The sequence below is a fragment of the Ascaphus truei genome, chromosome 3, assembly GCF_040206685.1.
Source record: "Ascaphus truei isolate aAscTru1 chromosome 3, aAscTru1.hap1, whole genome shotgun sequence".
NCBI lineage: Eukaryota > Metazoa > Chordata > Amphibia > Anura > Ascaphidae > Ascaphus > Ascaphus truei.
This window is the reverse complement of record NC_134485.1, coordinates 328,740,636-328,764,753: the sequence shown is the minus strand read 5'-3', so window position 1 is coordinate 328,764,753 and position 24,118 is coordinate 328,740,636. Positions and strand designations below refer to the sequence as shown.

At 40.9% G+C, this 24,118-nt stretch overlaps 3 protein-coding genes across 3 annotated transcripts in view; all 3 read left to right on the top strand.

Moving 5' to 3' along the window:
• LOC142489887 (retinol dehydrogenase 7-like) overlaps positions 1-24,061 on the top strand; it is a 40,796-nt gene extending 16,735 nt beyond the window's left edge. Inside the window, exons 3-5 of the mRNA XM_075591444.1 lie at positions 4,723-4,981; positions 22,948-23,111; positions 23,399-24,061. Of these exons, the coding sequence (XP_075447559.1) occupies positions 4,723-4,981; positions 22,948-23,111; positions 23,399-23,619 (644 nt within the window). The 3' untranslated portion in view covers positions 23,620-24,061. The remainder of the gene's footprint in view (positions 1-4,722; positions 4,982-22,947; positions 23,112-23,398) is intronic.
• The window catches only part of LOC142489888 (retinol dehydrogenase 16-like), a 73,820-nt gene that overhangs the window by 16,705 nt on the left and 32,997 nt on the right, over positions 1-24,118 (top strand). The gene's annotated exons all lie outside the window — the stretch shown is intronic.
• LOC142489885 (uncharacterized) lies at positions 5,420-13,365 on the top strand. Its single transcript, XM_075591441.1, has 4 exons — positions 5,420-9,827; positions 10,179-10,484; positions 11,885-11,962; positions 12,328-13,365. The coding sequence occupies exons 1-4, from the start codon at positions 9,266-9,268 to the stop codon at positions 13,341-13,343; spliced, it is 1,962 nt and encodes a 653-aa protein (XP_075447556.1). The 5' UTR covers positions 5,420-9,265; the 3' UTR covers positions 13,344-13,365.

Genomic DNA, 24,118 nt, shown 5'->3' with positions numbered 1-24,118 from the left:
TGGCAACTTGACACCGCATGGCGCCGTGATGTCACATTGTCATGGCAACATGCATAATTTGACATTGCGGAGCCATGCTGACTGGACCTTGCAGGGGAAGATGCAGGGAGATGCCGCTGCTTCAGCGCTGAAGGTACGAGAAATAAATATATAAATAAATGTAAAAAAATGTAATTGCAAAAAGTCTCCGGGTTAGCTTTCAACAGATGGTGGTAACCCTGTCTGTCACCTGTATAAATATCCGTAGCTCCAAACTGGGTGAACTAAGGCATGGTGCAATTTGCAGAAACCCAAAGTCATCATTCTCACAGAAATATGGCTAACTCCTAAAACCCTTGATGCAAAGATCACCCTTCAGGGATACTCCATTTCTAAGAGAGATAGGTCAAAGAGAGGAGGAGGAGGGGTGTTTCTTTATATTGATGACACCTTACAATTCACGCTGCTAATTTGTCCCCCAAGGCCACCCTCTTTTGAAATCCTATATGGAAAAATGTGCCTGTCCTTCTCTAAGCATATTTCTGGTATCTACTACCCCCCTAAAGCCCCGCTACAATTGCTAGCAGATATCACCCAGTTTCTTGGCTCAATTTCTTCTTTGAAAGGAAAATGTGAGCTGTTAGTTCTTAGCGATTTCAACCTAAATTGGCTGGACCTAAAAACAACAAAATCCAGGCACAACTCAAGCCACTTAACCTAACGCAACTCATTTCCCAACCCACACCGACAAACCTGAAAACTCACAACCCTTCCTTGCTAGACTGGATTCTCTCCTCAAATCCCAGCAGAATCCAATCCTCTGGCATCCTTCCTGACATTTTCAGTGACCATGCAATTGCATACTGTGTAAGGAAAAATAAACCACCCCAATCAAGCCCTAAAGTTCTCCTCACTAGAACATTTAGAAACTTTAACCCACAACAGTTTCTGGCTGATCTTACCTTACTGCCCTTGGTACAGAATCAACTTAATTCCCGACCCTGATTCTGCGCTCAACTATTTCCGATCAGAGTTCTTAAAACTCTGTGATACCCATGCTTCGCTACGCCGAATAAGAGTACGTTGTCTCCAACTATAGACCAATTTCTCTTCTTGCAATACTATCCAGTCAAGGAAAAATGTGTCCACTCCCAATTAAGCGATTACTATACCAAGACAAATTTCCTTAGCCAACTCCAATCTGGCTTTTCGCCCAAAACACTCCACAATAACCATCCTCCTAAAAGTTTGCAATGAGATCCAATGTGGAATGCAACTGGGACAATTTACTGGTGCAATATTCCTAGATTTTGCCAAGACTTTTGATACTGTTGATCACGTTAACTTGCTAAACAAACTGCAGTGCTGTGGAATAAGGGAACATGCATTAAACTGGTTTCACTTCTACCTATCAGGTAGATCACAACATGTGTCTATCTCGAGCTCTAACTCCAACCCCTTGGATATCCCCTGCGCTGTCCCGCAAGGCTCTGTTCTGGGACCCCTATTCTTTTCAGTCTTCATCAATGATCTCCCCACAGCTTGGAAGGGAGCTTCAATGCACATGTATGCGGATGAGACAATTTATAAGCACACAGGTCTAGGCACTCTGACCTTGGACACGTTCTTCAATCTGATTTTTTGAGACTTGAAAACTGGATATCCCAAAACAAACTGTTTTAAAATACCGACACAACTGTAACAATTGTATTTGGGACCAAGGCTAAATTTCTAAAGCTACCAGATCAGAACCAACTTTAATACCATCCTAGCCCCTGTCACAAGTTTTAAATATCTGGGCATATGGTTTGACTCCCATTTAACATTTGGGTTGCACATTGATACCTTGAAATCCAAAACTTACAGTATGCAAAACTATGTGTACTTTGCAGGAAGAAATCCTCCCTATGCCAGCTTGTCAGAAAGCACAACGCACAGCAGATGCTAATGCCAATTATAGACTATGGGGACATAGTATATGGTACAGCACCCCAAACTCACCTTAGCTAACTAGACACCCTCTACAACTCAATATGCTGCTTTGTCCTCCAATGTAACTACAACATACATCACTGCGAAATGCTCAAAGAACTTGATTGGTCATCACTTGAGTCTAGGCACAAAGTTCATTTTTCTAGTCTTGCCTTCAAATAATTTCTGGGCAAGATACACACCTATCTGAACAAGCTGCTCACCCCTACCACACGCAGCACTTATCACCTGAGATCTGATTCCAAAAGATTGTTGACAGTCCCATGGTTCAAAAAAGTATCTGGCCGCTCCTCCTTCTCTAACCTTGCACCTCACAACTGGAACAATCCACCTGAACCTCTCAAAGTCGGCCCCAGTCTAAGTTCTTTCAAAATTAAACCTATCTCACATTTTAATCTGGTCTGTAATGGTTACATACGCTATAACATATATTATCAATAACTGTTCATGCAATGTCTTTATATAATGCATAACCCAGTTCATTTAATGTAACTATGTATTTATCATAATAATTCTGTGCCTAGGACATATTTGAGAGGTAACTCTTAGTGTATTACTTCCCAGTAAAATTGTGAGAAAAAGGGTAAAAGACAGGCGCTACTAGATAGATGAAACCAATATAGAGTAAATGAAAAGTGATTCTAAGAAAATAGATGACCCAACCCCTTGCTCAAACCTCACTGGTGGGACCTGTGTCACGGGTTCCAAGGGTTAAGTATTGCTCAAAACATCCAGGGGGAGCATATGGGGAGATAAGAGAACAATATATACATATAAGTGCAGACGTTATGTGTTAAGTGAATTTATAAGCAATATCTTGGCTCGTATGGTTGATCTACTCACAGGAGCAAGGTAATTTTCAAAGCAGTTGGCAAATTGGGTTGCCACCCTTGAAGATATCTGTGAGCTGTACCCCCCTAGCAGTTCTCCATCGGCGGTATGTGTATAGAGACAGGAAGAGAACTACATAGTGCGATCAGTATGAAAATATTTATATAAGAAAAACACAATAAAAATGCGCACTTACAATTTGCACAAAGATAAAAAGAATGTATCACATAATGTGAATGGAGGATGTCCCGAAACAGCTCACCGCCTCCTTCAGGTCAGTCTGCTGGCTCCCGCGGCTCTGCGTCCTGGACCGGAGCTTCCTTCTGCGCGCCCGTCTGCAAGATGTGACGTCACTGCATTCAGAGCTGGTTCTACGGATCCTCTCCAAGACCAAAATTGGTCCGCAGGTAAACTCTACGCGTTTCGCCCAGTTACCAAACTGTTTCTCGGCTTCGTCAATTGCCCATTAAAAATTATGGGTTAAGCACCCTATATGTGTCCTGAAGTGTCCTTAAATTTTTGCTTTTAAAAATTTTTTTTGCCTTTTTTGATGAACCATGACACCGTTGGAAAAACCTCATTAGTCTCCTTTTGGCCTGTGACAAGACACTTATTCCAGATCAGATGGTATGCCACCACTCCTGTTAAACTACAAATGTGTTCCTGAATGTATTAACTTGCCAATAATTCCCTTTAAATAATAGGGTTAATATTAGCATCTATTGTAGTATATATCCTTATTTTCCCTCCCATTTGTATTATGGGTATACCCAATGTGTATTTGTTATACACTCCTTAACATCCACTGTTAAACATCAGAAGTATGAGCATTTGCCAGGTGACATGTCATAAAACCCATTAAGGGTTGAATTGTTGTTGATATCTATTATAATTTGTTAAATACAATACATGATATTAATAGAATGAAGTTCCCCATGTCCTAATGTTACTTATGTACCCAGGTTTATTGTATTCACATTGATTCCAATACTAAACTCCCCAGTGCAATCTAGGCTAATTGATTGATTGATTTTTTGAATAAATTGAGCCGTTTTTTAATTGAATAACATGTATAAATAGCCACCAATAGAACACCAATCATACTCCTGACGAAGCCGAGAAACAGTTTGGTAGCTGGGCGAAACGCGTAGAGTTTACCTGCGGACCAATTTTGGTCTTGGAGAGGATCCGTAGAACCAGCTCTGAATGCAGTGACGTCACATCTTGCAGACGGGCGCGCAGAAGGAAGCTCCGGTCCAGGACGCAGAGCCGCGGGAGCCAGCAGACTGACCTGAAGGAGGCGGTGAGCTGTTTCGGGACATCCTCCATTCACATTATGTGATACATTCTTTTTATCTTTGTGCAAATTGTAAGTGCGCATTTTTATTGTGTTTTTCTTATATAAATATTTTCATACTGATCGCACTATGTAGTTCTCTTCCTCTCTCTATACACATACCGCCGATGGAGAACTGCTAGGGGGGTACAGCTCACAGATATCTTCAAGGGTGGCAACCCAATTTGCCAACTGCTTTGAAAATTACCTTGCTCCTGTGAGTAGATCAACCATACGAGCCAAGATATTGCTTATAAATTCACTTAACACATAACGTCTGCACTTATATGTATATATTGTTCTCTTACTTCCCAGTAACACATTTTATAAATAAATAAAATGCTTGTACAACAAATCTTGCAATGTATCACATGTAAACATGTATGGCATTTTCTTTGGATGCACCAAATAAAGAAATTAAAGGGGGAAAAAAGTGACTTGGACGGAGCATTCCAATTAGACTTGCACGTTCTGAATGTGATTAAGAATCTCTCATTTATTTGGCTTCAAAACACAGGGGGGAAGCATTGTATTTCTTATTGATGATGTCCTTCTACCTTTCCCTCTTATTCCATATCTTTCAGGGCTCTGGGGTTTAGTAAATAATGCTGGATTTGTGATTGCCATAGCCCCCAATGAATGGCAAAAGAAGGATGATTTTGCCAAGGTGCTGAACGTCAACTTGCTGGGGATGATTGACGTGACCCTGAATCTGCTGCATCTCATCAGAAAAGCCCAGGGACGTATTGTCAATGTTTCTAGTGCTTTAGGGAGACTGTGTACTGTTGGCGGAGGATATTGCATCTCTAAGTTTGGTGTGGAAGCATTCTCAGATGGTCTAAGGTGAGCAGCATAAACAGGGAACATTACAGAGCTTGGCCATGATCTATGACAGTAGTTGGGTGGCCATAAGAGTATCTAACCCTTTTGGACGTAATTACATAATTCTTTTTATACTGTTTCTATTATCCCCAGATGGGACTTTACATGCTCAGTCATCAGATCATGTGCACGTCTTTTTTAAAGAAGGATTAATAAAGGGGGGGATACCCGCTAAGCCACAAATAAAGCAGCAAGATGCACTAGGTGAACTAGTGAACAAGAATAAACAACGGTATCAAGGTCCAAAGTGTCACTCGAGAGGTGGAGAGAGGACGATGAAAGAGCCCCCAATTAACACTGCACTCATTGCTAATGTATGGTAGTGAACGGAGTATGCTGGAAGTGAATGATTTGGTATAGTGTAGATACACAGAGGGGTCCCTGACAATGATGGTAAGTACCAGTGAATGTAGTGCTTAAAAATCCTTTAATAGGCTCCTATAGACTATATTAAAATACACGGGACAACGAATAGAAACATAGAGGAACAGACAGAACATAAAGCAGGATTGGCCTAGATTCAATAATAACTAAGCCTATCTGGTGGCTAAATGTGAGTATAAATAACCATGGGAGTTATTTCAGCCAATTTTTGTACCATCTGCCTTTGCATATTACACTATGGGTACTCTTCCCATATAGCACTGTAAGACTATATGGATAGTTAAACTCCTCTTCAACCTCATGCTTAAAGACTGTGTGATCTTCTGAGTTCCAAGCATTTATTACAACAGACTGCACAGTAGATGATCAGCACAATGTATGCATAAATTAAAGTAGGGGTATCTTATATGTCATAATTGAAGTAGACCAATGCTTCCTAGGCTATAAACACTTGCTGAAATGGATCAGACACAAGCAAGCTCACCCTGCTGCAGCTCCAGTAATAGAGAATACAAAGATGAACCTCACCAGATTGTTATCTGTAGACGTCTAAGCAGCAGAAGGCTGAGTCCCCTGTGCTGCTGACCGCGCTTGGCACTTAGCACGGTCAGCACAATGAATGGGAAGGTGTCGATACGCTCGCATGCTCAAGGCACTTGCCAAGAAAGATTCATCTGTCTTTCAGGCGCGCTGAGTGGTCACATGACCTCCTCAACCAATCAGTGCCAATGTCAGGACGAGCTCACCACAAACGAGGCGGGACCGCGGTGCTGAGGTGGTATAGGATATAACGCCACCCACAGCCACGAGGGCACGTCTTGAGAGTAGAGTGGTCTGGGAGTCCGAGTCGGGGCAGGAGAGGTACGGATGGTAGAGGGTGCTGTTCGCCAAGTCCAGGGTTAGAGAGAGGGACGTAATCGTTTACCGTTTGGCGGGTTCGGGGTGCCAGAAGTGCGGAGAGTCGTATTGCCGTATGCCAAGTTCGGGATGCCAGAGGTGCGGATAGTCGTAGAGGAAGCCGGTTCGGTACACGAGGAAGACTGCAAAACAAGACAGGACAAGACAGGACTAGGGAGGCAGAGAGTGATGAGAACAACTGGTTCTATGCTCAGCCGACGAGTTAATGAAGCTGCAGGGTATATATAGGCAAGAGGGTCCAATGGCAGAGTAGCAAGGTGGGGGGGTGTGAATGGGCCAGGCTGAGACAGGGATAGGTCCAGAGGAGCTCCTGGAGGAGGGACTAGAGGAAAGGGAACATTTGATTGCAGCATTAAAAAGAGGAGATGTGCCTTTAAGAGGCTGGAGCGCCTCCGTGTGGCCGCGCCTCCGTGTGGCTGCACCTGCGGGCGCGTGACCGGGCACACGCCCAGACCCGGCACCAAAAGGGGAGCGCTGACGTGCGCGCGCGCGCCTGGGCAAGATGGCGATCGGCGTCCTGAAGGAAGAATCACTGCGAGTCGCGGGAGAGCCCGGCGGAACCGCGGGTAAGTGGGGAGCACACCGAGGGCGGCGTGACTCCCCGGTCATTACAGCCAATCACTGCTCAGCCACGACGCGGCAATAGCCCCCCCGCTCGCGCGTAAAAAATATGCCGGACATCCCAGCGCTCATGTTCGGAGAGTTGGTGACGTCACCGCTATCAAGCATGAACTCTGGTCAATGGCACAGAGGACGCAGCCTAAATCATGCTGTATGTTTAGGCAGGTTGAAAACAGAAAAATAGATACTGTACTCTAAGTTAATACCTAAAAACAACCAATAGGTGGCATAACAACATTATAACAATGACTGTGAATACAGCACAGTCTGCCCTAAAAAAAAATATTGAAAAAATTTAGCCATGTTCAACTAGTTGCAATAGTGCAAAATATAGGAGTACTTCAGTATTCGGCGATACCTTATTATTTTGACGAACAATTGATATTTTAGGACAAACTTTCGAGAGTTCTACTCTTCCTCGGGTCTAGTATTACACTAATGAAATAATTGTGTCTGTCCCGCACAACAAAACACGGTGGAAAAAAAAGCATTCCCTTTAGGGAACTAAGGGCCTCATGCAGTAAGCGACGAATATGTGAAATCGGCAAGCTTACCGATTAGTCATGTTATTGGCGATTTTTCCTCTCCGTATGCAGTAAGTGCCGAATACATTCAAAATCAAGGCGAAAACAAATCCGCCCACTCTCACGATGATTAGCCGATCACACACAGGTGTATCGGCGTGCGTGGCGGGGTGCTGTTAGGTTGCCCAATCACAAATCTTGCTGAATCAGGCGAACCAAGCATGTATTGGATAGCGCGCCATATTTAAAGGCAACGTGTACTGTTAATCATTCTCTGTGTTGTTGGGAGTGAGAGAGAGAGAGACGCACAGAGCTTGGTGATTTAAGATTTGCATATTGACTGAGAGACTTGTTGTGTATTGGGAAAGCTTTGTCCTTTGTTGTTTTGTTTACATCTTTGTCTTGTTTTATATGTGGAAGTGTTTCGTGTGATTGGCTGTACATTTGTTGTCTGTTTTTTGTGAGTGCTGTAAGTATGCCCGCAAAGCGTGGGAAGAGTGATGCTGGTGGGAGTGGGAGTGCTACTCGTGCGAGTACGCGTCGGAGTGAACGTACTGTTCAGGGGAGTGATGTTGCTGGTGCTCCGTGTGGCTGCACCTGCGGGCGCGTGACCGGGCACACGCCCAGACCCGGCACCAAAAGGGGAGCGCTGACGTGCGCGCGCGCGCCTGGGCAAGATGGCGATCGGCGTCCTGAAGGAAGAATCACTGCGAGTCGCGGGAGAGCCCGGCGGAACCGCGGGTAAGTGGGGAGCACACCGAGGGCGGCGTGACTCCCCGGTCATTACAGCCAATCACTGCTCAGCCACGCACGCGGCAATAGCCCCCCCGTTCGCGCGTAAAAAATATGCCGGACATCCCAGCGCTCATGTTCGGAGAGTTGGTGACGTCACCGCTATCAAGCATGAACTCTGGTCAATGGCACAGAGGACGCCGCCTAAATCATGCTGTATGTTTAGGCAGGTTGAAAACAGAAAAATAGATACTGTACTCTAAGTTAATACCTAAAAACAACCAATAGGTGGCATAACAACATTATAACAATGACTGTGAATACAGCACAGTCTGCCCTAAAAAAAAATATTGAAAAAATTTAGCCATGTTCAACTAGTTGCAATAGTGCAAAATATAGGAGTACTTCAGTATTCGGCGATACCTTATTATTTTGACGAACAATTGATATTTTAGGACAAACTTTCGAGAGTTCTACTCTTCCTCGGGTCTAGTATTACACTAATGAAATAATTGTGTCTGTCCCGCACAACAAAACACGGTGGAAAAAAAAGCATTCCCTTTAGGGAACTAAGGGCCTCATGCAGTAAGCGACGAATATGTGAAATCGGCAAGCTTACCGATTAGTCATGTTATTGGCGATTTTTCCTCTCCGTATGCAGTAAGTGCCGAATACATTCAAAATCAAGGCGAAAACAAATCCGCCCACTCTCACGATGATTAGCCGATCACACACAGGTGTATCGGCGTGCGTGGCGGGGTGCTGTTAGGTTGCCCAATCACAAATCTTGCTGAATCAGGCGAACCAAGCATGTATTGGATAGCGCGCCATATTTAAAGGCAACGTGTACTGTTAATCATTCTCTGTGTTGTTGGGAGTGAGAGAGAGAGAGAGACGCACAGAGCTTGGTGATTTAAGATTTGCATATTGACTGAGAGACTTGTTGTGTATTGGGAAAGCTTTGTCCTTTGTTGTTTTGTTTACATCTTTGTCTTGTTTTATATGTGGAAGTGTTTCGTGTGATTGGCTGTACATTTGTTGTCTGTTTTTTGTGAGTGCTGTAAGTATGCCCGCAAAGAGTGGGAAGAGTGATGCTGGTGGGAGTGGGAGTGCTACTCGTGCGAGTACGCGTCGGAGTGAACGTACTGTTCAGGGGAGTGATGTTGCTGGTGCTGCGAGTGGTGTTGCTGGGAGTTGGAGTGCTGGTGCTGGGAGTGGGAGTGGTGTTGCTGGGAGTGTGAGTGCTGTTGCTGGGAGTGTGAGTGCTGTTGCTGGGAGTGTGAGTGCTGTTGCTGGTAGTGGGAGTGCTGGTGCTGGGAGTGGGAGTGCTGGTGCTAGGAGTGGGAGTGCTGGTGCTAGGAGTGGGAGTTCTGGTGCTGGGAGTGCTGCTGGTGGCGCAGTTGCTGATGGGGTGTCTGGTGGTGGCGTGCTTGCTGGTGGCCAGCTTTTGGAGTCTCTTCCATTGGAAGAAGGAGAGTCCAGTCAGCACCAGCCAAGCTCTGAGCCTAAACCTGCTCGGAAGAAACGTGTGGAGAAGCCACGTAATCCTCGCTTCAATGACCAGGAAAATACAGCTCTTGTCACTGGGATTCTGGAGCACTATGACAGTATCTATGGACATTTAGTAGGTAAGTGTACCTTTACATTTATTCTTCAAATACATGTGATCCTAGGTCATCTGAGTTTTGTTCATATGCAAATATGGGTACAGAATATCTTTCTATGTTAATTAGTGTGGAAACACAGCTTTTTATCATGCGTTACAAGGACAACTAAACACAGGCGTTCAATTTGCCATAACTGCATACAATATGAATGCAAGCTTGCTTACATGTATAGGTTTAGTAGTGAATGCTCATGTGCTTCACATATTACACCTAAAACAGCATGTTTGCTATCTCTTGGAACAGCTAGCAGTGTAGGAAACTGGTGCTTCTATTATTATTAATTTACCTCATATATTTTCTATGTTTTTCAAGGGCGGACAAGTTCATCAAGCAGAAAAGAAATGTGGGACACAATAGTCATTGGTGTCAATGCGTGTGGGAATAGTGTCAGGGACAAGTATCATTGTCGGAAAAGATTTGATGATATTAGGTCAAAATTGAAAAAGAAAATACAAGACCAACGCGTGCATGCTACTGGCACTGGAGGTGGGCCGACACCACCACGTCTGATATTAACTCCATTGGAGGAGCTGCTTCGGGCAAAATTACTTCCCGTCGTCGTGGAAGGCTTGGCTGGTGACCGTGATATTGGAATTTATCCCTCACAATTTCCACCAGGTGAGAAATATTACTGTACTAGGCGTGTCGTTGCTTACAGTTATTTTGCATATTTCCGCTGCTTTTTATACTGTCTTCACAATATAAGCATACCTGCATCTATTTATGTATATGTCTGATTCTGTATATATATATATCTCAAAATAGACATATATGTTGTAGTCCTACTAAAAGCAGTAACTAATATAGCACGTGCCATTGCGTGGTCATTTACATGTGAATTCCCAAAATGCATTGCTGCAGTGGAAGCAATTGATGGTGGGAGAAGATGGGGAACAACAGGGTAGTACACATGTGTAACACATGCTAATGAGAAATTATTACTAGCTACAGGTACAGAACATAAATATGTATAATATTATTCTGTATTTTATTTATTTTACTCCTACAAACACGACATTACTGCCTATTTGAAGCATGCATCAAATATATTGCATGCAACGGCCTACAAACATCACTTGCACTAACACATCTACAGTATAGTTGTTTATGAAAAGGTCCATTTTTGCTTTATGTCATATACAGACAGCATAATGAGGCACACGTAGCATATGTTATGTCATTGTGTTCATAACTTAAACACTGCAGACGACTATTTAGCTCCTCTAACATTGTGTTAAAGCAGCTGCAATGAATATCTCATCACAGCATACACGTCAACAGAGGGGGTGGGGTTCAGCACAAACACAAATTACAGGCTCATCTTAGGGTCAACTTAGTTCACACCATTTTCACCTGTTTGAAGTAATTGAAAGGTGTGGCTGATTAGCCTTTTTGGGGAAGGGAATACCGTTCTTACAACATGACTAGCACAACTGAAGTTAATCACACTCATTTGAAAGCGTAACTCTAGCTACTAAATGCCCCAACAACTCATTAGTTATCAAACCGTACGTCACATATTAGTTCACTCATATCTATAGTTGAACTACTATCAACGACACATTATCACACACTGCATGTCTTGTCTTGTTGAGTGACAGCCACATTCAGGTGTGCCACATCTTCTATTAATGTACCACACATATCCTGTCCCAAAAATAAAACTTTTTGCTATATGACCACCTTCATGATAACCATTGTGAATGTTCATCTCATGATACTTATGTACATTATGATACTGATATCACTACACAACATATGATTTTTATGTACAATTTTTATCTATTTATCCTCACGCATTACTGCAGAAACATAGTATGTTGTATGTTAGGGAACTCAAACGTTCTAAGTACACAGGCATGTACATTGTTATTACAACTATTTATGTTCACTTTCAGACACACATTTTCAGTTAAGGAAATGATGCTGTTAGGTACTCATAAATACTGAACATACAATAACTGTTTGTTCAATATTTACACATGTAAATGTAAAACTAATGTTATTGTTATATATAGTTGCCCCTGGAGGACATGTGTCACCTGAGAGGGAACAAGTGTCTTCACCTGGGTCATGCAGCTCAACACACCTAGAAGGTGAGTGTATGAGTTGGTGGCCATATAATATGTGCACTTCTATATGTTATGTTGTCATGTTCATTATTTGTTTTGCACATGTTCTTTAAATAGGATTACTTAGTGTCAGTGAAAATGAAGTGTAAGGCAACATGTATTGTGTTAGTGATGTTAACTATCATGTAGGAGTTGTGAGTTTACAGCAAGTTTTCATTCATTCATATTTCATACTGAGTCCAAACATTATTCGTAAGTCAAGGTAGTTTTTAATGTGAGGTTATAAAACGTATGGAAACATGTTAGTTGTTACTTATGACACAGTATAATTACATAGTAACACAGCAGAGATTAACATGCCATTTAATAATGTGTACATTTATTTTTAGAACATGATGATGAAGATGATGATGATGATGCCACCGCCATAGACACAGAAATACAATCAAGTGAGCATGAAGAGGTTCCAATTGAAACAGTTTTACCGCCAAATCGTCCATCAACTACCACATACGATGCAATTGTAGCTTCTGAGGGGAAAATTGTGGAAGCAGAAAATCGACGCCATTCTGATCTGATGACAGTGCTGGAAAGGATGATTGCACTGCAGGAAGAAACGATATCACAATTGGCACATCTCCACAGAGTCTTCATTGAAGTGCCTAAACAGTTGCAAAAAATCAACACCTCATTCGAAGCATTAGTTGTTCAGCAAACCCAAGAAAATTACTTGAGAATGACTACTGTACCACATTTCAACTTCAACACCTCACAGGCAGGATCTTTACATGCTGGTAATTTTTCACCACATGCATCTGAGCTTCATTCCCCAGGTCCGAATGTTACCGCTCAAGTAGCAGACATTGCTGTGCAGGTTCCTGACGACATCCTACCGCTGCCATCTGTACAAAATCAGGAGCTGACACCTACAAAGGAGGTGACAAAAACAAAACACCACAAGCAGTTACTACTGACCAGTTTTTGGGCACAAACAAAAAAAGACACACATGAAACAGACCAACCATCACTTGTGCAGTGTCTACCAACTTGCTCACATGTGTCAGTGGGCACAAGCCCTGTCGGTGAGTCACTGCCCAAAAGCCCTGTAGGTGAGTCACTGCCCAAAAGCCCTGTAGGTGAGTCACTGCCCAAAAGCCCTGTAGGTGAACAGTCACTGCCCAAAAGCCCTGTAAGTGAACAGTCACTGCCCAAAAGCCCTGTAGGTGAACAGTCACTGCCCAAAAGCCCTGTAGGTGAGTCACTGGCCACAAGCCCTGCCCGTGAAGTGCCAGAGGCCACTCAAAGTGGCTCTGTTGTGGCTAAAGTTGTTTCAAAACGAAAAAGGAAAATACAAGAGACAACAAGCAGGCCTGTTACTCGCTCTCAAAAGGAACAAAAAAAATAAATGTTATAATTCACTAAATATGTCTTTGGCCTTGTTTTGTTGACTTCAGATTATCTAATTAATATTGTATGTATGCTGAAGACTGTGTTGTTTCCAAACTTTCAAGTATGTTCTTGTACACGTGAACTTCTGGAAATTTTACCAGTCCTAATTAATTAATAGTGTTATTAATATTGATGTATGAATCCTGTATTCAGTAATGGTCCACCAGGAGCCAGTTGCTAAGTTTAGAGAAGCTGCCATTGACTTTGCAGCAAAACATTGCATTTGGGTGTGTTACTTGATGTAATCATTGCATGTGCATAATATTCACATGCAATTTAAAAAACACCTATTTAACTGCAAACATCTTTCTTGTACGTGTACAGTAGGATTTTGTGTTAAATATTACTTACCTTTGATGGCCATTGTAATGTTGTCCTTTAATCATTTATGTGTTCTTGTTTCAAGAACATCTCTGAATTTATACTAATATATATGTAGTATGTATGGATATATGCACACACACACACACACACACACACACAGTGTGTGTGTGTGTGTGTGTGTGTGTGTGTGTGTGTATGTATATATAGTACTATCTAAACTGGTATATATGTATTTACCAAAAACATACACTTCATGCTTCCTTGTGAAAACACACTATTTTAAGAATACAGGCCTAATGTTTGAGAACTATAGTAACTGTGAGCCTATAACAGTATTGGCCTAAAACAAATGTTTATTAGTTAATTCACTCATGTTTAACACCATTCGAATAGGTTGCATACAAGGCCTACTTACTGCCATCAATATGTTGTGTGTACTCCTGCATTATATATATATATATATATATATATATATATATATATATATATATATATATATATATATATATATATATATATATATATATAGCAACTGTAAATATTACTGTATGTTCATTTGCATGTCTTAGACAGGTCTGCAACCCTGTCTTTCCCCATTGTCACCCAGCATACAGCGCTTCCACTGCAGCAAGGGATTCTGGGAATTTATTTTTATATATATATATATATAAAAACAAAAAAGTATGGCGCCAAAAAATAATATAACTGTGATATAAAAAATTAGATGTAACTATAATTAATGAATAAAGAATTGTGTAAAGTGAATAATGTTAGAAAATATTAATATATCTCTTAAACTAATGTGACCTTAGTGCATACTATTATAACACAACCAGTAAAAGTAAACAAAACAGTGCATAAACGTGCTAGCAAAAAGAAAAAAAGAAAGACACAAAAATCAAAAAACTCCAACCAGTCCTTCCATAATTAGTCCATGATGATAAGGTTTCTGATGTTGAAAGGGGTCTTTAGGCTGCTCTCACACGGGGTAAACCAACTCCACAGATATCTATAGACAGAAAAAGAGAGAGAGCGCACGCCCCATAGCATAATACTGTATAAAATTTATTAAAACAAGGAAAGGGGATGGGAGGTGGGGGGGGGGGTAGGAATCGCACTCACAAGATGCAAGTAGTTAAAAGGCAATTTGTGATTATATCACCACCATCCGGTTCTGGATACTGGAACACGTCTCCGTGGACTCCTTCAGGGCTGCCAGACACGATCACCAGGGACCAGATGTTAAAAGCCTCCGTTCGCTGTCTGTATAGAGTCCAAAACTCCAGCTCGCACTTCCAATGGCCGCCAATCGTATTCCCGCGCTTGGTGTAGGCTGCTGCGCGTGCGCGGCGGCGTCGTGATGACGTAATCGCGCTCTCAGTACCCTGAGGAGAGTGCGATTCCTACCCCCCCCCCCACCTCCCATCCCCTTTCCTTGTTTTAATACATTTTATACAGTATTATGCTATGGGGCGTGCGCTCTCTCTCTTTTTCTGTCTATATATATATATATATATATATATATATATATATATATATATATATATATATATATATATATATATATATATATATATATATATATATTTATGAGAGAGATATATTTATAGATATATATACAGACGTACTTCAACTGATGCAGACAGGGAGTTAACCAGACTTTCAAATACACACAGAAATTTATGTGGAAAAAAAAACATTTCCTTTTGCAGGTGTCTGTGTATTTCATGATATGGCTGTGTAAGCACTATTTTCACACAGTGCTCTATTTTATTTTTCAAGAAACCACAATGTTACTTAATTAAAAGTCTCGGAATGTTATGAGAAACGAGATAAAAAAAAGATACATGTTTGTCAGACAAACGGCTATCAGAAACCACAAACGTTCAACCAATTAATTCAACATATCCAATTGGAGCTTCAAAAAAAGGAGTAACAGTTGATACTTTTTATGACCTTGAAAAGGAAACAGCAAATTGTTAGGCATTGACCACTTTCATTCTTATGAGCAAAGAACAGAGACCTGCACACATTTTTTGTGTTAATCTGCAATGGCTGATGAATTCGTAACGACTATGAATCCGCAAAGAGGGTATAAATTCATGATAGCAGAAGCGATTTTGTCCACTTGCGGACACAAAGCTAACACACGTCAAATCTATGATTTGATTAGAGCCAAATATCCTTATTACCAAGAACGTGGGCATGCGCGCAATTTTAATTCCTCAGTAAGATTCACTTTATCAACTAATGACTGTTTTGAACGTGTGCAGGATAAGCTAGAAGACAGGTATGGTTTCTGGAAGATTGCCAAGGATAAACATTTCACCGTGAAAGAGGGCACACATATTGTGCTTAATGGCATATTTATTCCTAATGCCAATAGCAATGGATCCGCTACTACTGTTCCGTGTGAATCGATACCTGCTGCAATATCTGCACCCTCCATTCCTGAAAGCCACATTGTACAAGAACAAAAGTACTATGCTTATGTACCAAGCCTTTCAGCTGAAAATGCATTGGAATGGGTACCCGAAGAAATGAACCTACCTCCGGACCAATTGTTTGAAGAAAGCAGTGGCGATTCCTATGAGCGCTTAATGGAGGAGATGTGTGTCATACTGGATTCAGCGTTTGGGTCAAGCGTGGATGAAAATGCCTTGCATTTCTGGAGCGAACAGTTGCAGGCAGACGAAGAGTTAATTCTAGAAGAATGGTAAATATAACAATCGTTATGCGTTGACTCTGCGTTTACATTTTTTTTTTTTTTGTAACCACCATTTTCACTTTCAATGCGTGGATACAGCGTAACATTGCACACTGCATAACATGTAGCGATCACAAACAAATTGTTTCCTAATATAATATAGTAGAACCTGAAAGAGTAGTACACATTGCTGACGGAATAAATATACGTACTTTCCTATCCCTTTAAACATATTAGCAACATTTTACCATAACTCTAACACATACCTGTTTGGTTATCATGCAACATCTACAAAATAAAAAACCGGGTCCACCACGTATGACGTGGGACCCTTGTCATGGGCCAAGGCGTCCTTAAAAAGGATTACGGATGTAAGTCCCGCCCCCAAGCGACGTGCGCGCCTCAAAGCCTATTGGCTGTCTTGTTTTGTTATAGTAACGGTAACTGCAGTGTGTCATACAGTGGGGGCGTACACTGGGCGTTAGCCGAATGTTAATTGAGTGGGAGGAGTGTTAGCGTGCGTTTCACGCTGGCTTAACATGACGTCACACGTATTGCATTTGCGCATTTTGTTATCGGCCGTGCTTTCTGTCCAAACACGTCTGTTTAAAAAGAATACAGATGTACTCGTTCAGAACGAATGTAGTTTCGTCTTCATTGTAGTTGAAATAAAGATTTTATGTTTACTGGTATTTTCAACATGTATTGAACGCACAACGTACGCATTGTTTTGCGCATGCACTAACAGTTAGTCGACCCAAGCGTGAAGTGCGTGCACACACTAAGATGTGCGCGCACATTTTAGTATACAGCCAACGTTCACTTCATATACATAGTTATGCCTTCTACAAATTTAAAGAAACATTACATACTGATGTACACTTGTACTTCTAACATATAAGTGAGTGACGTGTGTATGTACACAATCATATAGAGCTGTGTAACGCGTTGTCACGGATACATATATAGTAAGGTGCCATCTTTGACCATCATGTGTTTGCTGTATTTCAGAGATGTCGGGGAAGATACAATCGGATCAATGTATGATTTCAGAAGAGTCTACCTTTATATGAGATGATTGTGAGGAGGAGCCACCGACTACTATACTACATATGGAACTAATTTTATATTGCTTGCAGCGCTTATTAACAAACAATTAAAAATGTGATACCCTTATGCCTATATTGCATAAGCACTTAATTAACATAATGATGTTGCAAAAGAGTGCCTCATGAATTTTTATTGAGTGTTCTTTAATTACTACTAGCATTTTATGGCATGGTGTGTTTTATATATAACAACCATTCCCACTCTGCTAACACATTTGTGTATTCTATTGTGTAATGGAACGTATGACTGTCGAAACTATGTAACAATAATAATAATTATAATATGAGCATGTTCATGTATAGCGCTGCTAGTTGTACGCAGCGCTTTACAGACACATTTTTCAGGCTGAGGTCCCTGGCCTGTGGAACTTACAATTTATTTTTTGCCGCCTGAGGCACAGGGAGATAAAGTGACTTGCCCAAGGTCACAAGGAGCCAACACCGGGAATTGAACCAGACTCCCCTGCTTCAAACTCTCAGTGCCAGTGTGTGTCTTTACTCACTGAGCCACTCCTTCTCCCAATGTAAAGGACACTTACAACCAACTAGCCATTTATTGTTAAAAATCTCTTGTTACATGGGTATGTTGATAAAATGGTTTGGGACTGTAGCAAATAATGTTATTGCCCAGATGTTGTGGTCCCCTACAATGCATGATGTTCTGAATATGACATCAACATAATGTAATGAAGTACGTTTCTGTGTATATTTCATTAACCTAACTAACTATAGTTTACTGTGTTTATTAAACGTTCTAAAAATAAATAGTATAGTCAATATGATGATATAAGCTACCATAATAAAGCTGCTGTTATCATTTGTCGGTGTTATACATGGATCCTACACAAATTGATACAGACACAAACAGTTGTCTTAAAAAGTGTGTCTATGCTAATGTGCACGTGATTGACGTTACAATTGTGAGAATACTTGATAATTATCATCATGATAATGATGAAGTGACGTGATTGACATTCCAAAAATATTACCAACATTGTCATATTGGGAAATTATAAATGCTAAATGACAGTAACATTTGCGACAAAATTGTGTTTTCTGTTAACAGTTTTACACTTGGTACATGTAGGACACATCCACACACGTGTGACTTATACATACACATGTCACAAATTTCAATTAATGTTGACTATTAATTCCTAGCATTAATAAACACCTACATTGCTAAATATAAGATGTAGTACGCATTGTTGTGATTACAGGCATTCATGCATGGAGTGTTATGATCAGTCAATTTCATCCGTGATGAATGATCTCCCGTAAGTAAACAAATAAGTACAGTTATCCCCTTTTCTCCAAACACCTCTATATTACATTAATGGAATTTATAAGGAAACATACATAAAATGTGATGAAATGGGAGTAATCATTTTCTAATACAATGCACATGAAACCTCAAGAGTAGCTAAATGCATATACATGATACAGAAAGTACATGTATGTTACATTTGTGTTTAAACCAATATGTTGGGTTTTTACTTCAAATAATTATAGGAAGATTGAGGTAGGCACATCTTATGAGAGATGTCAGCAAATATACATACCATGATCAGTCATACTGGAGATATACCTATAATGCAAAGGAACAATATATAATTTGCAAACATTGACATGCCATCTTCAGTACCGTAAACAACACAGCAAAGTGTGTATTTGGTGTTAAATGTGCAACACCATGTATATTTAATCACATTCAAAATGTAAATCAGCCTGGTGTACACATCATATGGATGTACATGTTACACTGCACCAATAACATTGTATGTAAGCATACTAGAAGCATGAATGAGTATGGGCATAATATGTGTATTGTCTTAGCATAAGGAACAACACAATGCTACAATATTAGTGCTTTGTTACCCCAGTTGTATTCACATACACACAACTAAAGTACAATTGAAGAGGGATTATATAACCTGTGCAACAATAACATACCGGTGCCACATCTCTTTGTGCACACAGCAGAGAAAAGAAAGGTGTGCAACCCATATTCATCTGTGTCCTACCAGAAGGGTATATAAAAAAACATTATTGTTTAGATAACATAATTTAACTATAAAAGTAGAACTTGGAACATATATGTTTTTACTTACAAGAAAAAAATGAATTGATGAGATTCTGGCGTGTCTGGCCACCACTGGCTGTTTGTTCATTTTCAGCAGCTACATGGGTGGGATGCTCGTCTACCAAAGGCTCAGCTAGGTCTGATTGTACATTGTGCCTGAGTGCAACATTGTGCAAAATGCAAAAGGCAAGGATAATATCAGACACTTTTTGAGGCTTGTATAGAAGAGCCCCACCAGTTCTGTCCAGACACCTAAATCTGGTCTTGAGTAGGCCAAATGTCCTCTCTATAACAGATCTTGTAGATATATGGGCTGCATTGTACCTCTCCTCTGCTTCAGTTTGAGGGTTTAGCACCGGAGTCAAGAGCCACGGCCTAATTCCGTATCCTGAGTCACCTATAATGAATGGAGCACACATAAGCTGACATTAGTGATCAAATTGTATAATGCCAACATTCCTACATAAAAATGTGTTTTGTGTTAGAACATGTAAATCTGTACTCACCCAGCAGCCAACCATGTTCAAAATGTCCCTCTTCGAACGCATGGAAGACTGAAGAGTTCCTCAGGATAGAGGAATCGTGACTGGAACCAGGGAATTTGGGTACCACATGCATTATCCTCATCGTCGCATCACATACCACCTGTACATTGAGTGAATGGTAGTGCTTACGATTGCGGTACACATGCTCACTCTGACTAGGTGCAATCAAAGCAACATGTGTGCAATCGATTGCACCCAGCACACATGGTAAACCCTGCTATATTATAAAAGCCAGTCCTGACTTCCAGCCACTCTGTTGCCTCTGTAGGAAAATGAATATAATTCCTAGCGCGTCTATTGAGTGCCTAGAGAAACTGGGTAAAGGCCCGCGAGAATGTAGATTGCGAGACCCCGCCCACTATGCCCACAGTTGTCTGGTATGACGCGGAAGCAAGATAATGTAATGAGCACAGCATTTTAACAAGCCCAGGGACTGCACGACCTCTGGCTGTGAAAAAATCTAAATCTCCCCTTATCTCCTCATAAAGAGATAAGATTGCTGCTGAACTCAAACGATAGCGACTTACAATCTCCTCCTCACTCATCCCATCTAACAGGGTTCTCTCCCTGTACACACGCGGACGAGGCACAACTTGTCTCCTCTGTCTTCTCCTCTGATCTCCTGTCCCTCTACCTGTCCCTCGGCCTGTCCCTCTCCCTGTCCCTGTCGTATCCGCGTGACTGTCCCTGTCACTGTCCCTCGGTCTGTCCCTCCCTTGCCCTATATCATTCTCTTGATCATCAAGCATGTCATAGAAAAGAATGTTCCTCCGTCTCCTAAACAATCGCAACATTTTGAAATGAGTAGCTGTGAATGAGCAGGTAATGGGCGTCCTTTAAATAGGTATGTGATGAGGTCAGGTGACATAGTAAAATGCAAGGTGTTACATTAACATAATAAAGTACTTCTGTGGCAAGCTGTGTGCACTTGTTCTTAGAAGTATTTGTTGTGTGTATTCTGCAGGGAATGATGATATTTGCCAATGATGTGACGTGAAGCTTTGTACAAAGATTGCTTGAAAATAAATAGTGTAATGTGCAATGCATGTAACACTTGTGAACGCAACAGTCAGTCATGTAATTAGACAAAAAGGCTGAGATTGACGTGGGAAAAGTTTGGTGTAACATGTGTAATTAGCCATGTTATTGTCACATGTTGACAACAATGAATAGTCGTGTGCATATGCATGCATTTCTGTAATGAGGATAGTTGCTATAGAATGAGTTTACAAGGTGTCCCAATGATGAATTACTGTACATGTGTGTATAAGTTAGGTTGAAGTGCTTGTAATGCTACGGTTACAATGTAAATATGCAATGTGATTGAGCGTCCAATAAGTGACGTCATGAAAATAGGGAGGACCCAAAACTAGATGTAAACATGAGAAGACAGATGTACATGAACGTTTAAAGATGCGTGTCACATTACAAGCATTGTGTAATGTAAAGGAACATGAATATACGGTGTATGTGTGACATGTGTGACATGTGTAACATCATGTAAATAATTGTCGCTCAGTTCAATAAAATGTGTGATATGATGTGAGGTTCTCCTTTAAGAGTTGAGTATAGTATTTTCCCTTGACACATCATCACATGATGAGTAATGTGACCCGCAAATGCAGAAAACATGTAAAAGTACAATGTTATGCAAATAATACACGTCAGCTGTGACACAATGCAGGGAATGCCCCCACACTGTAATGCAAATGACGTTTGTATTGTGAGCAATGAAACGTAAACAGTACTATACTGTTATACGTCCCCGCTCCATTGACTCCATTGATGTACAGAAGATTTTTTTTTTCTAAGTGCCGTTCCGGCAGCCTTAGCGATCGTTCTCCCCTCCAACCTGCCAACTTTAGTTGGCGGGAGAAATTGGCCATAACATCTCAATTTCGTAGTGCCGATCAGCCCCGATAAGCTGATTTTTTTTATTGAATCCAGCCGATTTAAAAAAGTGGCGATCAGTGGCGAAAACAGGCTTATCGACAGCCGACTGGCCATAACAAAATTATCGGCTCCGAAACCTGCCGAAATCAAGCACTTATCGGCGCTTACTGAATCTCAAACCCAATTTTGGCTATAAAATGCCGAAAAATACCTTATCAACGCTTACTGCATGAGGCCCTAACACTCCAAAAATGCCATTATTGCAAATTATCCAATACAAATCTCCCTAAAAGATAGTCGCTATATAAATATATGGAAAAAGACTTCAGACCAACACTCAAAACAATTACTGTAAGCATTTGTTGCATAAACTTACTGACTCCTTGAGTTGTTGCCGAAAAAAGTTATTCCTTTAATGGTAACATACTGTATAAATATACAGTATGCATGATGGCATCAGTACCACGATTCCCGTTATCAGTGCTGTCCATACACAGACCAAAAACAAGATTATAAACTAAGACTAGTTTGACTTCATCTGTATCACATTTGTGAAATCCTTTTAGTTATCTTGTAAGGAAAAACATTAATGTAACATAATATTGGTAGGGCTCATTAAAGATGGCCACTATTATGTTTTATTTCAGAACCACTTTATAAATCTGCCCTATTTGTTGCAGCATTCCTTTGTCAATTACAACCTGGATCCTGGTGACATGTGTTGAGATTCCATGTTGGCTAGTACTAGTTACTGTGCCATCTAATTTGTGAATAAATAAAACATCAGAGGTGTTGCATGGGTAAATACTTTTGGAAACTCCATTATAGGTACTTGATGGAACAGTTGCTTTCATAATGGTAGTAAGGATGTATTTTTCTTATTTTTTCCCCCACTGCAGAAGGGAGCTCGGTGATTTTGGGGTAAAAGTGTCCATCATAGAGCCTGGCGCTTTCAGAACCGCAATGGCTGTCTCAGAACCTCGTAAGAAGAACCTGAAGCGGCTGTGGGAGAATCTACCTGCAGAAGTCAAGAAGGACTATGGAGAGCAGTATTACCAGAACTGTAAGACCCTCTGCTTGTCTGCTCGGAATTATGGATAGAAGGAAAATTTCCACTTGAAGAGAGATGTGGAAGGGGACAGCATGAGAATGGGCAGTGATCACATGACTTCTTAAGTGGACACTTCCAGGACACATATTTACAGGACTCATTTGTATTCCTCCTTTTGTAATATTGCGCCATGCGCTGCACATTGGAGAATAGGAACACAAGAGTCACATTAAATATCTGCTGGGCTTTATTAGCAACCGTAGTAATTTGTTTCGTTTCTGTGTTTCATGTGCACACAGGGGCTCAGAACATGGATAATATGACGGGATCTACTAGCTCCAAGCTGTACAAGGTCACAGACTGCATGGAGCATGCCCTGATTGCCGTTTACCCCTGGACGAGATACTCCCCTGGCTGGGACAGCAAGCTCTTCTACATTCCTGTTTCTTACCTCCCTACAATTCTATCTGATTATGTGCTATGTCGCTCTGCACCCAAACCAGCTCAGAGAGCAGAGTAACGGTATTTCTGATTACTCAACAATACATTATAGTTTGTCCATTCAATGTTATATACCGTAGGCTAATGAATTAAACAATAGGAAGTATGATACATTTTATTGGACTAACACGTGGTTTATATTATACAAGCTTTTGAAACTCCGAGTTCTACCTTCTACCTGAAAATTCTCACATGGTTCTACATGCTACCTGAGAGGTGATATGTGTGAGGTTCAAAACGCTTGTATACTGTGAATCGTGTAGTAGTCCAATAAAGTGTATCATTGTGCCTATATTTTTCTTTCTTTTGCATTTCCTTTTATTCACACAAGGGACCAATTACCATAATCAGATGCCAAAATGATGAAGCTGCATTGGAAAACATAACATTTTTTTAATGTAACATGAACATAAAGAGTATTTTCCCATGCAATATCAACTATAATGTTTTTTGACTACTGATGAAGTTTCTGCGTGACTTTATTTGCTAGTATACTGTAATTCACATGCAACTTTTGC

Excerpts from the sequence above, each read along its gene's own strand:
- LOC142489885 (XM_075591441.1), top strand. The coding sequence starts at position 9,266 with ATGCCCGCAAAGAGTGGGAAGAGTGATGCTGGTGGGAGTGGGAGTGCT. Across the intron at positions 10,485-11,884 it reads TCCCTCACAATTTCCACCAG|TTGCCCCTGGAGGACATGTG; the intron begins GTGAGAAATATT and ends TGTTATATATAG. Across the intron at positions 11,963-12,327 it reads CAGCTCAACACACCTAGAAG|AACATGATGATGAAGATGAT; the intron begins GTGAGTGTATGA and ends ATTTATTTTTAG.